The 14,720-nt window shown below is 41.1% G+C and overlaps 1 protein-coding gene across 1 annotated transcript in view; it reads left to right on the top strand.

The window, feature by feature from the left end:
- Positions 1-14,170, top strand: part of ZNF704 (zinc finger protein 704) — a 301,875-nt gene extending 287,705 nt beyond the window's left edge. The window contains exon 9 of the mRNA XM_049854450.1: positions 945-14,170. Within this exon, the coding sequence (XP_049710407.1) occupies positions 945-1,056 (112 nt within the window). The 3' untranslated portion in view covers positions 1,057-14,170. The remainder of the gene's footprint in view (positions 1-944) is intronic.
- The last annotated feature ends 550 nt before the right edge of the window (positions 14,171-14,720 follow it).

Raw genomic sequence — 14,720 nt, forward strand, 5'->3', positions numbered from 1 at the left:
TATAACTCAACAATATTTTCAAGGTTCAGCCATGCATAACATGTATCAGAACTTCATTTCTTTTTATGGCTGAATAATAGTCCTGTATATATACACACATACATACATCATACACACATACATACACATATATACATATACACACACACAGATATACAGCTATCACATATTTTGTTTATCCATTTACCTATTGATGGACACTTGGGTTGTTCCCACCCCTTGGCTATTATGCATAATGCTACAATGAACACTGGTGTAGAAGTATGTGCTTGAGTTCTTGCTTTCAAGTCTTTTGGGTAGATACCTAGGAGTGGAATTGCTAGCTCATATGATAATTCTATGTTTAACTTTTTAAGGAACCACTCAACTCTTTGCCATAGCAGCTGCACCATTTTACATTCCCATCAGCAATGAATGAAGGTTCCTACAGTGAGTTTTCTTGTAGAATAAATTTAAGAAAACTTATTAACTATTATTGAATTTGGGGGGTTATAGTTTACAGTAAGTTTTCTTGCAGAATAGGTAATGGTGTTTACTGGGCCTAGTTAAAGCCACGTTGCACTAACTTCTAGATTAAACGAACTACAAGATACAGTTTTAGTGCAAATCAAGGCGAACCTCTTTAGAAGTCCCTTCTCCAGAGCACTAGAAATTTGAGAAGCAAGGGAGCACTTGAAAAGCACATACTGTTTTCTACTGGTGTTTCTCTTATTTACTTGCTTAATTCAGTTTTATGAAGATGGCCAAGTGGACATGTCTACTGATGGACAAAGAGAAGCTTAAGTGTCATGAAAACATCCACCACAAGTTAAAATCTGAACCTAGAGAGAAACTCTACTACATTTCCTGACTTTTTTTCTTGCTCTTTCAAGGGATTTCAAGCTCTCAATGGAATGCCCATTGAATTCCTCCCACTAAATAAATTTTCCTTGCCTGTCTTGTAGAAAGCCCAGGGGAGAGGGCAAGAAGTGCCGGAAGGTGTATGGCATGGAGAATCGAGACATGTGGTGTACCGCCTGCCGCTGGAAGAAGGCCTGCCAGAGGTTCATTGACTGAGAGACACCACCCACCAGGCGGAGAGGCCGCTGCGCCCCAAGCTACTCCTGCCCTCTCCTTCCACTGCAGGTTTTGAAAAGCGCTTTTCCTACCAAACAAAATGCACTTAAAGCCCAGGAAAAGCTCTTCCCGGAAACTTGGTGGAATTACAGCAAAAAAAAGTCACTACCCTGACTGCTCTGACTAGGAATCCAGCCTAGAGCAGCTGTGACCTTCATTTCCTTCAAAAGAAAAGCCACCCTTTTTTGCCGTATGTCTCAGTCTTATAACTGTGAACTTCTGTAGCAATTGAACCAACAAAGCCCTTTTTTGCCTAGTAAGGAGGCGAATTTTGATAAGCTTTCTGAATAATGCCGTTTCCGACGTTTTTTGACACACACACGAAAATAAGCTACACGTTATTCAGTAGCATTTGTACAAAGAACAATACCTACTTTCCTTGTGAATAGTCATTTTCCTGTTTTCCACTCGCCTTCTTGGAGCAGTTCACATCATGATGTGTTGCAAGAACATGCCTCACTCTGGGTATCTTTTTTTTTTTTTTTTCAATGGCCCCAAACTGAACCATGGTAGAGCTGATAGCTTGGAGGGCCCAGAATGGCATGAATTCGAAAAGAGAATAATAATGGAAATCACCAGCAGACTTCAGCCTCAAGTTGAGTTCAGAAATCCAGCTGTCACTGTTGGGAAATATCTTGGAGTTTTCCATGGGTTTGTAAGAACTGCTTCCCCAAGAGGCAGCACAGCGGATTCTCTGCCTGCCTCCACCCAGTCCAGCACTGGCACGTGTAAGCCATCTGGGTAAGCCTCGATGCTTCTTTCAGGGACGTGATGCAGACCTCAGCTTGGATCTGTTTGTCACTGTTTGTCAAGTTGTTGCCAGGTGAATGGGTCCTTTCTTCAGAACTCCACCACTGACTGATTTCAGAAAGGGTCGAGAACTCCAAACTGTCCCAGCAGGTTTGCTTTAAACAGCAGAGCACAGCCTCCATTCACGTCCCCAGCTGTTCAGAAAGTCGTATTAGGTCAACAAACCAACTTCCATTCTGAGTGCACTTTTATAGGTTTTATGCTTTAGCATGTCTGGGAGATGGGTTGATGAACAATATAAACGTTATATGGATAAAGTGTTGGTCCAAACCTTTATTTTCTTATAAAATATTGGAGCTATTTATTGAGAATTAGCTCAGAGGGGAACATACAGAACACCAAAAGGAAATGCTTGCTGGTATAGGAATCTCTGTATTTAGTAAGGCCAGGGCTTGCATTGGGTTCCATTTATCAGGCTTTCTAGCCTAGTGCGTTTGGTTGGTTGGTTGGTTTTCAGTGGTGGTGGTAGGGAGGGATAGGGCAGTAGTAGTCAAGCCCTATAAAGCTCATTATCTTCTCTCAGTTGCCTGCTGAAGAGTTATTCCTCCTATACCTATGCAAAGCTGCAGGAGCACCTTATAGGACGCACTGTGTAGGGACCGGGGACATAGGATCAGCCATAGGAATGTTAAATGAACTTGCACAGAGGAAAGTTTAATATATGTTTAGAGATTGCACATATACTTTTTTTAGAGAGTGAGAAGTCATCTAATAATAACAGATGTCCTTTGTTAAATGTATGAGCTATAGTGTAACAGCCACAGTTTGTGCATTCATACCTTTTGGCAATTTTCTTTTTTAAGCTCTCACCTGACTCTTTTTTTCTTATTCCTTGTAAAAGATCCTACTTTCTTTCTTCATTTATTTTTTTAAACCACTCATTTCTAGAAAGCAGAAAAAGAACTTCATCTTATTTCACATCATGATTACCAATCAATAATGGCCAGAGCACCAGCTATAACGTATGTTTTAGTACTTACGAGGTCAGCCAGGAAAGGGCATTTTTTAAATGCAGAAATGTGTTTGTTTGCCTCCTCTACCCCAGCTTGTCCTTTCTCCCCCCCCCCCCGCCATGTCCTGTCATCTCACTGCAGTCACCTACTGCTGTGACATGATGCTACTGGCCTGGTCCAGGAGGCTCTGAGCTATCGGTGGATGGCCCAGTGACCACCTATTTGAGCTAGATCACCATGTACTTAAATGATGGGCAGGACACAATCATAGAGCAGAGGTTTTCCTCTTCAGCAAAGCTCCCTGGCCCTTGATTCTTGGATTAAGTCACTAATCACAAGAGTTTAAAGTGATGAGGAGCTAAGTCCATTCACCTTTCTTAAAACTCTGGAACAGAGAAGGGAGAGATCTTTGGTGTGGAGCAGTCCCGGGAGCAGGGCTCCATGGGTCTCACCCCAAGACATAACCCATAAGTAGTTCTGAGCTCAGGCCTAGCTGAGCCGAGTTCAGTCCTTGCCTATTTTCTAGCAAAGGTATAAGCAGAAGAGTAAAGCTGAATGCAGCTTGGCTGTGATTTGTTCCCTCTAAAGACTTCTTCACACATACTTTTCTGAGCCTCCCACCTGCACACAGCTCCTTTTTGCTGGCCAGCCGGGTGAGTACAACTGCTCAGCCTAGGGCTGTGTGTACCCTCTTCTCTGGTTCCCAGGTGCAGACAGAGGCTGATCCCAGTACCTTCCTGGACACACAGGCACCTATTCGCTCTGTACCAAGGCACATAATAACTAGGGGACCACCAAGCTTGACCTGGCTGACCTTGAAGAAAAGGAATCACACCCTCTTCCAGCCAACCAGAAAGCTATGAATTGCAATATACAGCCGCTGATTGTAAAAATAAAAATTAAAAAAGAGTTATCTTGTTATATCTGGGAGCTAAATCAAGTGCCAAATTAAGCCAGACATCCATTTGATGCCACCTCTGTGGACCAAGTCCTTCTTATATCTTCATTTTGCAGGAGAGGAAGGGAAGGCCCCCTGCAAGCTGGCTACATAACAGGACCAGCTTGATCACAGTGATCTCAGAGGCTGTTTGTACAGAAGTGGTAATACAATGGCTTCTGGTCCTGAAGGATTTCTAAATAAGGCATGGTGTAGCTTTTTTTTTTTTTTTTCTCCCTTGATAACCTTTCCCTCAGATAAGGTTCCCCATCTCTCTCCAAAGAAGGCATTTTATAATAACAATGCATTCTCCACATATCTGCAAAGCAAAGAGTGTTCATCAGGCAGTGGTTTTAAGCCTTAGTCCTTCCCAGAGGACATTGCAGCCAGTTGGTTGGAGACAGTATGACAACTAGAAGAAAATGCCCAGGTAGTTTAGGGGTCAGAGAGGACATACAAGAGGCACATGGATGCCTGGCTTCTGCTCATCTCTTTGGTGCTGGCCAACCACCTGCATGAAAGGAGCCAGAGGTTCCTGGGCGCCCCCAAGGAAGCTGCCACGTCCTCCCTCTGGGAACAGCTACCAGAAGCAAGGAGAGAGCTGCCTTAAGGGAAGTAGCTGTGGCCAGGTACGTATCTCTAGTGGACACAGACTCCTGCCTTCACCTCACATGCTGGAAACTTTCCTTCCTTGGTTGGCAACAGCCAGCGTCAGAAGAGGGCAGTGTACTTCTGACCAGGACTGAGTGCTCAGCTGTGAAGTGCCTGTCAGCAGCTCCAGGGACCCACAGGGTGCCCTTGCCCCATCATAACCATGCTGCAGATGACAATTTCCTATAGAGAATGATGCATGTTACAGTCCTTGGGCTTTCCAAAATGTTCTCAAAGAAATAGTCAAACATATGATACAAAAGATTTCTGAAATTGAAACGTCCTCCATCAAACGTCAAGATCATTAGAGTTTAAGTTGGCTCTCTTTGGTGTCACGCTAAGCCACATTTTTTAAAGCAGCCCTCGGTTGTGAGTTTGTCGGCACCACTGACTCCATTTCCCCCTTCGTCAGACTTCCTTGCAAACTGAAAGTGCAGCAGCACTCACTTGATACGAAAAATGACGAGAATTGTATATATAGTAGAGAATGCCTTGAGAATAGTAGCAAAATACTGTAAATAATATTCATTTCCTCAGGGAAAATTAAAAGGGTATGTGAAAAATAGGTCTGGAAGATCCTAAGACTAGGACAAATTTTATTATCGTTAGAGTCTTTTCTAGTCAACATTTTTCATAAGTGAACCTGATGTAATTTCAAAACAAATTTACGCGAACTGGGCAGTATCGACTTTTCTGAGGCATGGGGAAGTGCCCTGTGAAAAAGAGTTATTTCTTTGTAGTTGATCTGAAGTCAGAGGTTGATATTTGTGCCACAGGCACAGTCCCTGGTGGGTATTCATAGACTCATGTAAGGCTTTTTCTGAATGTAATTGTGAACATGAAGCCTTGTTAGTCCTTTCTGCAGTTACCCAGTTGAATGATGGTTTTTTAGCTATGAGCAGAGTTTTGTAGATGAAAGCTATTAAAGACATGCACTTTGCTCCCATAGCATGTTAAGGAGCAAACTTCCATGGACTCTTATGGACAAGGTGCTGTTTTTTCTCATACCCCTGTAGAATTTCCATCAACCATGTCTACTGTAGCGTTGACCTGTGTGAAGGCAGGGGAGAGTTTGTACATACAGATGAGTGGAAACCACAGGATGCATGAGTTGAGATGAGGATGGAGATCATTTTGGAGACTGCGCTGGGCACGCAGGTCAACTGGGAATTCCATTTCTCTAAGAAAACAGCTCTACCAGCAGCACGCACACTCTCCCCAGGTCCTTACACCTGTGGGGATTTCTCCACGTGGAAACTGTTTCATTGCATCTTTTAGCATTGTGACTAGTCAAAGCATAAATCAGTAAATGCAATGAGATGAACACTTTTAGGTACCCAATTGTATCACTGAGTAACGCACACCAATAGAGCAAGAAGGTATAAAATATATTCAAGACTGACAGGTTTGCTTATTGTGACTTTGGAAAAGCCCATATCCAAGGATATATACATGCTTTAAAAGATGTGTCTCTCACAGGACCAGGAATCAAAATGGGCATTTTGCTTCTGGTCCTGCTCTGTAAATAGTTCCTTGTTTTGAAGACAATCTCATGTTTTCTAATTTTTTTGTTATGGGGCTGAGAATCAAAACGCTAATCTGTTTTGTCAACATCTTAAGTACCATAATAATAGTGATAAGTTAATGCGTCAAACAAAACAAATTATACTGCTTAGGCTGCCACGATTCTAAGAGACGTGACACTTTTATAATCACTAGGACTTCTCAAGTTGACAGAACTGGAAATATTTTACAAGATGCAGTGTTTTGTAATCACGAAGAACATGAACATTTTGTGAAAAATGACCTTGGTTTTATACATTGTAGCTTATTTTTTAAAATGCGGCATTTTACCAGACAGGAAGTGTTTATATTCTAAACAATTCCTGCTCACCAAACAAAGGGCTATGTATGCCACCTTTAAAACAAGTGTTTGTTTGACACATGTCTTTTCAGTTAACCCTCTGCAGCAAGGGTAGAAATGCAGATCAGATGGAACAGTTATGACAAGAGACTTGAACTGGCAACAGCTGTTCCTTCTGTCCTTACCAGTGGTTTTCAAAGGATTATGGGGGGAGAAAAGATACCTTAAGAATCATCCTGTATATCTTAAATCTCGGAAATGTTAGCAGATATGCTTAAGGCCACGGGGGAAGTATCTTGGTAAATTCGTTAGTGTCAAATGATAGCTTCTGTGTCACAAAGACAAGTTTACCATGCTACCTACAGAACCATGAACCTACATTTAATGAGCAATTATCATTTGGTAGAAGTTTCTAAAGTGGTAGTATATAAAAAAAGTAAAATATTACACACAAAAAAATCGTAGTATGTAGGCCCAAAGATAGAATTCTTAGGTGATCGATAGTCTTTAAAATCATTTTGTCCACAGCACTAAAATGACTTTAATCTTCTTGTCAGGACATGTGCTTAATTTTTCACAAGGAAGACACACTGGCAGGCACACAAAGCTGTGATCAGAAAGTGACTGTGCTCCCACCCAAGAGTAGAGAACCAAGGAGGGGAGCCATGTCAAGTTTCTTAACTGCACAAATAATTCTCAACTTTGCCAAAACCATGTTATAATACTGTACAGTTTTTCAAGTCCACTCACAGTTAAAACGAGAAAGTATCTTTTCTTTCTGTGATTTTGATAAATTCAAAAGCCAGCCCGATTAGCCACTGATACAGATACCAGCAAATGAAAAACTGGGATAGGATGGCCGTGTACCCGCCAGATAGCTCCTCTGAGGGTCAGAGGTTCACGTAGACCTGGGTTTCAAATAGGCTTTAGAATCTGCACACAAGGGCTAGAAATGCATAGGGCTCAGGAAAACTGCACGGCCTCGGCTCCCAGTCTTTGAGATGAGACAGCCTGCAGATCTCTCTATCTTCATTCCCTTGGAGTATCTCCGTTGTTAGCATTAAAGTCCTCAAGAAGTATTTATTGCTGTATGGCTTCGAACCAAATGAGTCTTATCTTTAAGATCAGCTTCCTAATGGTATGCAGCAAATTCAGATGCCTTAGAAGAGCCAGGTAGGTTCCATAAATGAAGGATGCTGATCGGACACATAGAAAATGGTGGAGAGCGTGGCGAACTAGAGAACTCACTCTCCATTCGAAAGGGAATCCACACTTAGCTCTAGACAATCTGGGCCACACAGAAATTCAGGGCCTGAGGTACCAGATCTTCTGACTTAGAAATATGCTATCACTTGACATTTCAATGTTGACGGCGAACTGAAATTCTTGGCTAACACTGTACAAACCAAAGAGGACCCCGATGTGGCCAGAGGCAACCCATGACCACCAGTTTCAACTGCTGCAGAAAACATAAGTCACATCCATGGTCATTAGGTCAAGTCCCTCCCTGATCCACACAAACTCACGTGTGCTGGCACCATCTCGGCAACAAAAATAAAAGAAGGGAAAGATTTGGTCATTTCTCCCCAGAAATCATTCTCACGGAAGATGCGAATATAGAAATGTGATATTCTCAGACCAACCTTGCCTCTGATCAAAATACACTGAAATATCATCCAGGTCTCACTTTGCCACCTCTGGTGTGTCTAGGCCATGCCCCAAAGCATCACGTAACTGTAATCCTAGCTTTTTACTGTTTCCACTACCGAGACCACTGTGATGAGGGCTGGCAAAGAGAAGCCTTCAGAGAAGGCTGCCAGGGAGCCCTGCTGTTTGAAGATAGCACACGTTGCCTCCTTGTGCCAAAGCCCTTTGCCATCCCCTCCACACCCCTTCCCTCTCCATCCAGCCTCTTAAGTTTTTGTTCCAGTTTAAAATTACTGTTGTTTCACCTCTAATAGGGCAAAAATACTTGCTTCAGAACTGGGAGTAGGTACTTCCAGTATTTTGGAGAGTTGCGGATCTCCAAAAGGAAGTTTTTCCATGTAGAAAACCTTCAAGCCTTTGTCTGAAGGAAAGAACAAAATGGGAATCAATGTCTCATGGGAACCATTAAAAGTTGCTTCATTAGTTTGAGATGGACTAAGTTATTTCAAACTATCTTATACCAGAGTCTTGATAGTATTGAATTAACTAGCCCTTTCACATGTATTAAAAAAAGTATGTCTCTTTTAGAGACATTATTTTATTTGATCTTCAGAAGAACCAAGTATAGAACAGGAATATTTAGGATCACCGTCACCCAACTCAAAGGCCAACCCAGAGTTGTACTGAATCTGAGTCAGCCTCATGACTGCCTGCAAGGACCAGGGAAAGGGCTTTTTAAAGGGCAGACTGAGAACTTAGTCTTCCAGAATGAGTCTATAACTGAGAAGACCCAAGGGTCCACCACATTCTGGACCCATTCTTTCAGTCTAGTGCAGTGGGCTCCAGATGAGCGCACGTGTAACAGGTCTTTCAGCATAGAAATAAAGAACCCACTCCTTCACCTCATCAAATGCAAATTTAACCGTCCCCAACTATACCCCTTCACTGTAATTACCATGCCACTATTCCCTAAGTTCCACCAACAACATGGTAAATTACAGGATTCCTATCAGCTACTGTGATATTCTGAGCTAAATTTTGGCTCCCCGGGAAAAAAGCTACTTTTCTGCTAGCATTCAACATTTCTTATCTATGTAAACTTAAATTGATGCCAGAAAATTTAAAACCAGCTCAAATTTACAGTTTGTAATGATCAAATCAAAGAGTACAGTAAAATCGAAGTTGGAAACACCTGGTAATGTGGCTAAGTCATCTTTAAATGTGACTGCAATTTAAACAACATGGGCAATACCTCCGATTTCGCCGTTGTGACTAAAAGGCAGTTCAATACATGAATGGATTTCATCTCACTTCCTCCCACTAGTTTACCAGGTTTTGAATCTAGAGTAAAGCCACTCACAGGGAGTTTAGCCATGGCGCTAGAAGGGGCCTCAAAAAGCCATCATGTTCTGCCACCACCTTCATTAACAGGCTTTTCCATGTTACTTTTATTATGTTTTCGAAGTAATAGTGCTGGACGGGGAAGACGTTAAGGAGGAAGGCCTTTCTTTCCCTGCTAGAAAAGAAGCCCGTTTTGTAGTAGTTCACACCAGTGCAACGATGGTAGTAGAATTTAAGAGGACCCAAGCTTTAGATAACTGTTCTGAGAGAAGATAGGTATAGACTTTGAAAGAAGGTAAAGATTGTGATTAAATTGTGGTGCTCATTTTTTTAAAATGTTCATTCAGATCAGGCACCACCCACATATTTACTGTCAGCTTCCAAAGAGAAGACCCCCTTTATTTATATGATGAGAATGCTAAAAGTTAGTCCTGACATCTAAGTGTTGTCTTTTCCTACTAGGGACAATTCTCTGCATTCAGAATTTCCTAATTTAAAAGACTGGCCAAAGTAGAAAATGACAATTCCTGGAAAAGGCAAGAGAGGTGTCATTAAAATTTCCTTTAAAAAGGAAATTGAGCTTGAGAAAGAGAAGAAAAATCCCCATTCTGGTAACTATGGCAGTCTTATTTTCTCCCCTGGTGGCATAGTGGTTGAGTTTGGCTGCTAATCAAAGGTCAGCAGTTCGAAGCCACCAGGCGCTCCTTGGAAACCCTGTGGCAAGTTCTACTCTATCCTATAGGGTCACTATGAGTCGGAATGAACTCGACAGCAATGGGCTTGGTTTTCTAGGTTTTTTTTAGTAGGCAGCGACCTACTCATTTGCTAGGGAGGTGTTACTCGCCCCTTTGCCCTCATCTGCCCAAGCCAGTGGCCAGGCTGTTTGCTTCCAAAGCCCCAGACTGAACACCAGCAGCTGCAGATATTCTGTACTGCTGGTTGCTCTCTCCTCCACTAAGGTCTAAGGGGATAAATATTAACATGACTGGTAAGTCAGACTCTGTCAGTGTGGCTCCCACCTGCCTTTGGGGGGAAAAATTTCCATCTGTCTGAATTGTTTTAGATGATATTTGGAAAGCAGCTCCATCAGCGTATAACCTGCCACACTCATCACAAAAGGTTTGTTCATACTCACTGATGAAGAATGACAACCAAAGACCTAATCCTTTCACACTGATTCAAAGCCCCCTCGCAAGTCTCCTACCCGACCAGTCCTATCCTGTGGAAAGCTAACTGCATAATCAGAATCAACAACTATTATGCTGGGGTAAATGTTCTGGGGAGACACCCCCAGGCAAGGAAGAGAGCTTCGTGGTTAATTACTTCACGCCCTGACCTCTGCCCACAATAACAGAGAATGAAAACTGTATTGGCCTTTGTTCTGTGAGAAGGGAAGTGGCCCCTTCAGGGTGTAATCGTCTTAATTTTATATTTATGGAAAGCAAAAACAATGGCTCCAATCTGCTCCCATGGCTAAACACTGTTCATCCCTCCAAGGGAGTCCCTGGGTGGTGCAAATGGTTAACACTCTCAGCTGCTAACCGAAAGGTTGGAGGTTTGAGTCCTCTCAGAGACACCTCAGAAGAAAGGCCTGGCAATCTATTTCCAAAAAGTCAGCCATTAAAAATGCTAAGGAGCGGAGTTCTACTCTGACACATGTGGGATCACCATGAGTCAGAACAACTTCACAGCAACTGTGAAAGCTATAAAAAAAATTTTTTTAAATCCCTGGAGGGGAACCGCCTTCACAGGTTTCAGGCAAGATGGCAGAGGCGGAGAGGGAAGGTGGCAAAGTTGGGCCAGTGGCTTTCAGAGTTTGAATTACCCCTCAAGAATTTCCAGTGTAGCTTAGTGAGTGATAAACTACCCTCATCCACAAAAAAAAAAAAAAGATGGGTGTATCACTTTGCAGATTACAAATCCTTGCTTCTCTTTTTAAACCCTTATACTCTGCTTATTGGAAACCAGTGGCTGTAAGTTGACCAAACCCTGTGATATAACAAAGCTTCTTCCAGAGTCACCAAGTATCCCAACTATTTGGGGAACCTCCTAGATTCTGGGTAGAGAGCTCTAGATTTAGGTTTAGATCTTTAGGGAAGACTTCAATACCCCCAAAATATACTTGTTCAGTGATTTCAATAACTGAAAATGTCCTGGGTATAAAATAACCCAGGAATGTGGATCATATATGTTAAAAAAAAAAATACCATTAATCAATATTTTCCTATAACACACTCTAAAATTCCTATTTTTGTATATGAATGGTTAGACAATGGTCTGCCATTTAAACATACACTCTCTGGAGTAACCAGACACTAGTATAGTTTCCAAAGTGTTTCATGTATCAAAATCCTATATACTTAGAAGAACTCAGGATAAGAAGGAAATCGCTAGGTCCCAAAGGGTTCATGACTATCATCCAATGCAGCTGTGGAGTGGCTTATATGGTCGTGTCTTTCAAATGAGGGGACTAGGGAGGGAGAGAAAATCAGTTGTCACAAAACCTTTGTTGCCCTTAGTCCATGAAGAGTTTTAAAGAAAACTCTGCTTTTAAAAAAAAAAAAAATTAAGCCATCTTGCAAAAGGTTTCTACACCAAATCTAAAATATTAAAATGAAATTACAAAATTTTTAAAATGGGTTATTTTGTGGAAATGCTGTCAGTAAAAAGCATTGCTTTTTAGTGCCTGCTAGAACCCTGGTGGTACAGTGGCTAAGCACGTGGCTGCTAACCGAAAAGGTCGGCAGTTCAAACCCACTAGCTGCTCTGCAGGAGAAAGATGTGGCAGTCTGCTTTCGTAAAGATTACAGCCTTGGAAACCCTACAGGGCAGCAGTTCTACTCTGTCCTACCGGGTTTCTGAGTCAGAATCGACTCAATCGCAATGGGTTTTAAGTAAATAAAGGACAAGGACTCAAGAAAAAAGCAGCAGTCCTTTCTATGTAACGATAGTGTTAGAACGACAGCCATTATCACAAAATTGGGCACTAATTTGAAAGCAGCATGGCAATGCTATCCAGTTTTTAGATCTTTTGAAATATAATCTTGACCACCAATTGGGAGTAGTACTTGCTTACAAAAGTCTTTAATATTAGTGAATGAATGTATAAAGTTATGAACTATGCATTTTTCAAAGAGAAACATGTATTTTGTATGGAATCAAGTAAATTTTTTTCTTAGAGACTTCATACAACTGCAAATTATTAAAAAATAAACTTGAATGCGTGTCCTGACAGAGATGTAGGACTCCCTTCTATACTCCTCTAGCTGACACTTTAAAGCCAGTGCATTGAAACTTTGAAACTTCAGGCTTTAAACAATTCCAGCCATTAAGGTGAATACGTGGGAAATGTTTATGTTTTACTTCTTAAGCATAAATGGGAAATGCTGGCTATTACAAAACATGCCCAGTTCTTTAGAAGTGGATGTTCTAGTAACACTGGATTAACAAGCAAACAAAACTGCATAAAGTTAATGAGTGTTGGATACAGAGAACAGAGATTTTGTTTATTTTTCAATCCAAGGGGGAAAAAAAATTCTCTAAAGGCTTTGGACTATATAGTTTCAAAGAGCAAAATATAGAAGTATTGTCCAGCAAATCAAATCATCGATTTTTTTTTCAAAATTAACATGGAGATAATTATATTACATATATTTGAAAGTCCATAGACACAAATTTCTTAAGCACTTTTCTTGATTTTATATTTTCATGGAGCTTTTTTCCGCAATACTTTGCCTTTGCTCCTTAATCAATGCTTTACTGGGTTACTTGGCGTGAAAAAATATTCTTTCACCTGACCATGTGGGAGTAAGAACCCCATGTCTCTATCATTCTGGTTTTCTTCTATGTCCATTAAGAAAGTTTCTCAGTTGTTTGTATGTAAAATACAGAAAAATGCGCTTCTAAACCTGATTCTTATGGTGATACTGGATGTATCTGCTGTTTCGAAGGTGTTAAGGAGGATGTGTCTTTTCCTATGATTTTCAGCCAAATCCAGATGTTTTGATACGACATTTCTGAATACCTGTCTGACTGTAAATACAGCCTGTGAAGTTTCATGTTAACAAACCTTTTACATGACTGTTCATCAGCCTTGCTCCTTGCCAGCTTTTGGCACATTGTACATATATTTGTCGAATGTTTAAATGATGTTGTTTTTCTAAGCGCTGTTCTCTAAAACAACTTCTGAATGTTTTTTTTTTTTTTTTTTTTTTGCTTTCTTTTGTTTTGGACTTTGTGTGTTGGTTTAAAAAAAAAAAAATGTTTCCTAAATATTTAACACCAGGAAAAAAAAAAATTAAATAAACTGGTGCTAATTGAAACAGAAGCAAAATTTCAGATAGAAGATTTACAATATAAAATGTACAAACCAGTTAAACTGCACTTTCCGAAGGGGACCGCTAGCATCTACCCGAAATGGGCATCAGAAGGACCATTGAATGTTTACAGTTTCTCTGGCCCCTTTTAAGTATAAAAGATAGACATGGCTCTGTCCCCAGAGTTGAGGATTTGCTACAATTCTTTGGAAGCATTTAAGTAGAAGTAAAAGTTTATAGTAAGACTCATGTTAGTGTAGTCTCCTGGTCTTTGGACTTTCATGTTCTGTAATGCTTAGCTGTAACAATGATTATGGTGTTGCCAATCTAGTCTGACATCATCGTTGACTTGTGTTTACTGCGTGTATGGTTAAACCTTGGGTTGCACTGGCAAGTACTGAGCCAGAATATTGGACTTTCAGTAAGACTATCTGACTTCTACAGTGTCCACACACATGAATTTAAATGCACTTGTAACTGGTTAATTACCATGAAGTAAGTCTAACTTCCTCTTAATAAAAATTTTTGTGTATCTGCTTCTATTTGGGGGTTGTTTATTTTAAATGAAGAATAAATAGCCTTCCTAGGAGTCCCGGGATGGTGCAGTTATGCGCTTGGCTGCTAACCAAAAGGTTAGAAGTTCGAGTCCACCAAGAGGTGCCTTGGAAGAAAGGCCTAGAGATCTACTTCTGAAAAAGTAGCCGTTGGAAAGTTCTACTTTGACACACGTAGGTTGTCACGAGTCAGAATCAACTCAACAGCAGCAAGTTTACTGGTTAACATCCCTAAGCAACAGGTTTACTGGTTAACATCCCTAAGAAATATTCAATAGGGTTAGAGGTTTGAGGTTTTATATATAGTTGTAAACATAATTAAAAACCAAAGCCGGGGAGGCGTTGTTCCCATATCAACTGCTCCCCATCAAGGCTAATTTTTAGAAACATGCGAAGGGCACCTCTCCTCTCTCTTCAAGTATTCAGCCTTGCTAATTACCACGTAAGCCCGCCCATTCCCTTGGCAATGACTGCCCAAGTATGTTCGTTGCTTGCTCTCTTCTGCTGATTCTGTTGTCCCAAGTATTTAGA

The sequence above is a fragment of the Elephas maximus genome, chromosome 15, assembly GCF_024166365.1.
Source record: "Elephas maximus indicus isolate mEleMax1 chromosome 15, mEleMax1 primary haplotype, whole genome shotgun sequence".
Taxonomy (NCBI): Eukaryota; Metazoa; Chordata; class Mammalia; order Proboscidea; family Elephantidae; genus Elephas; species Elephas maximus.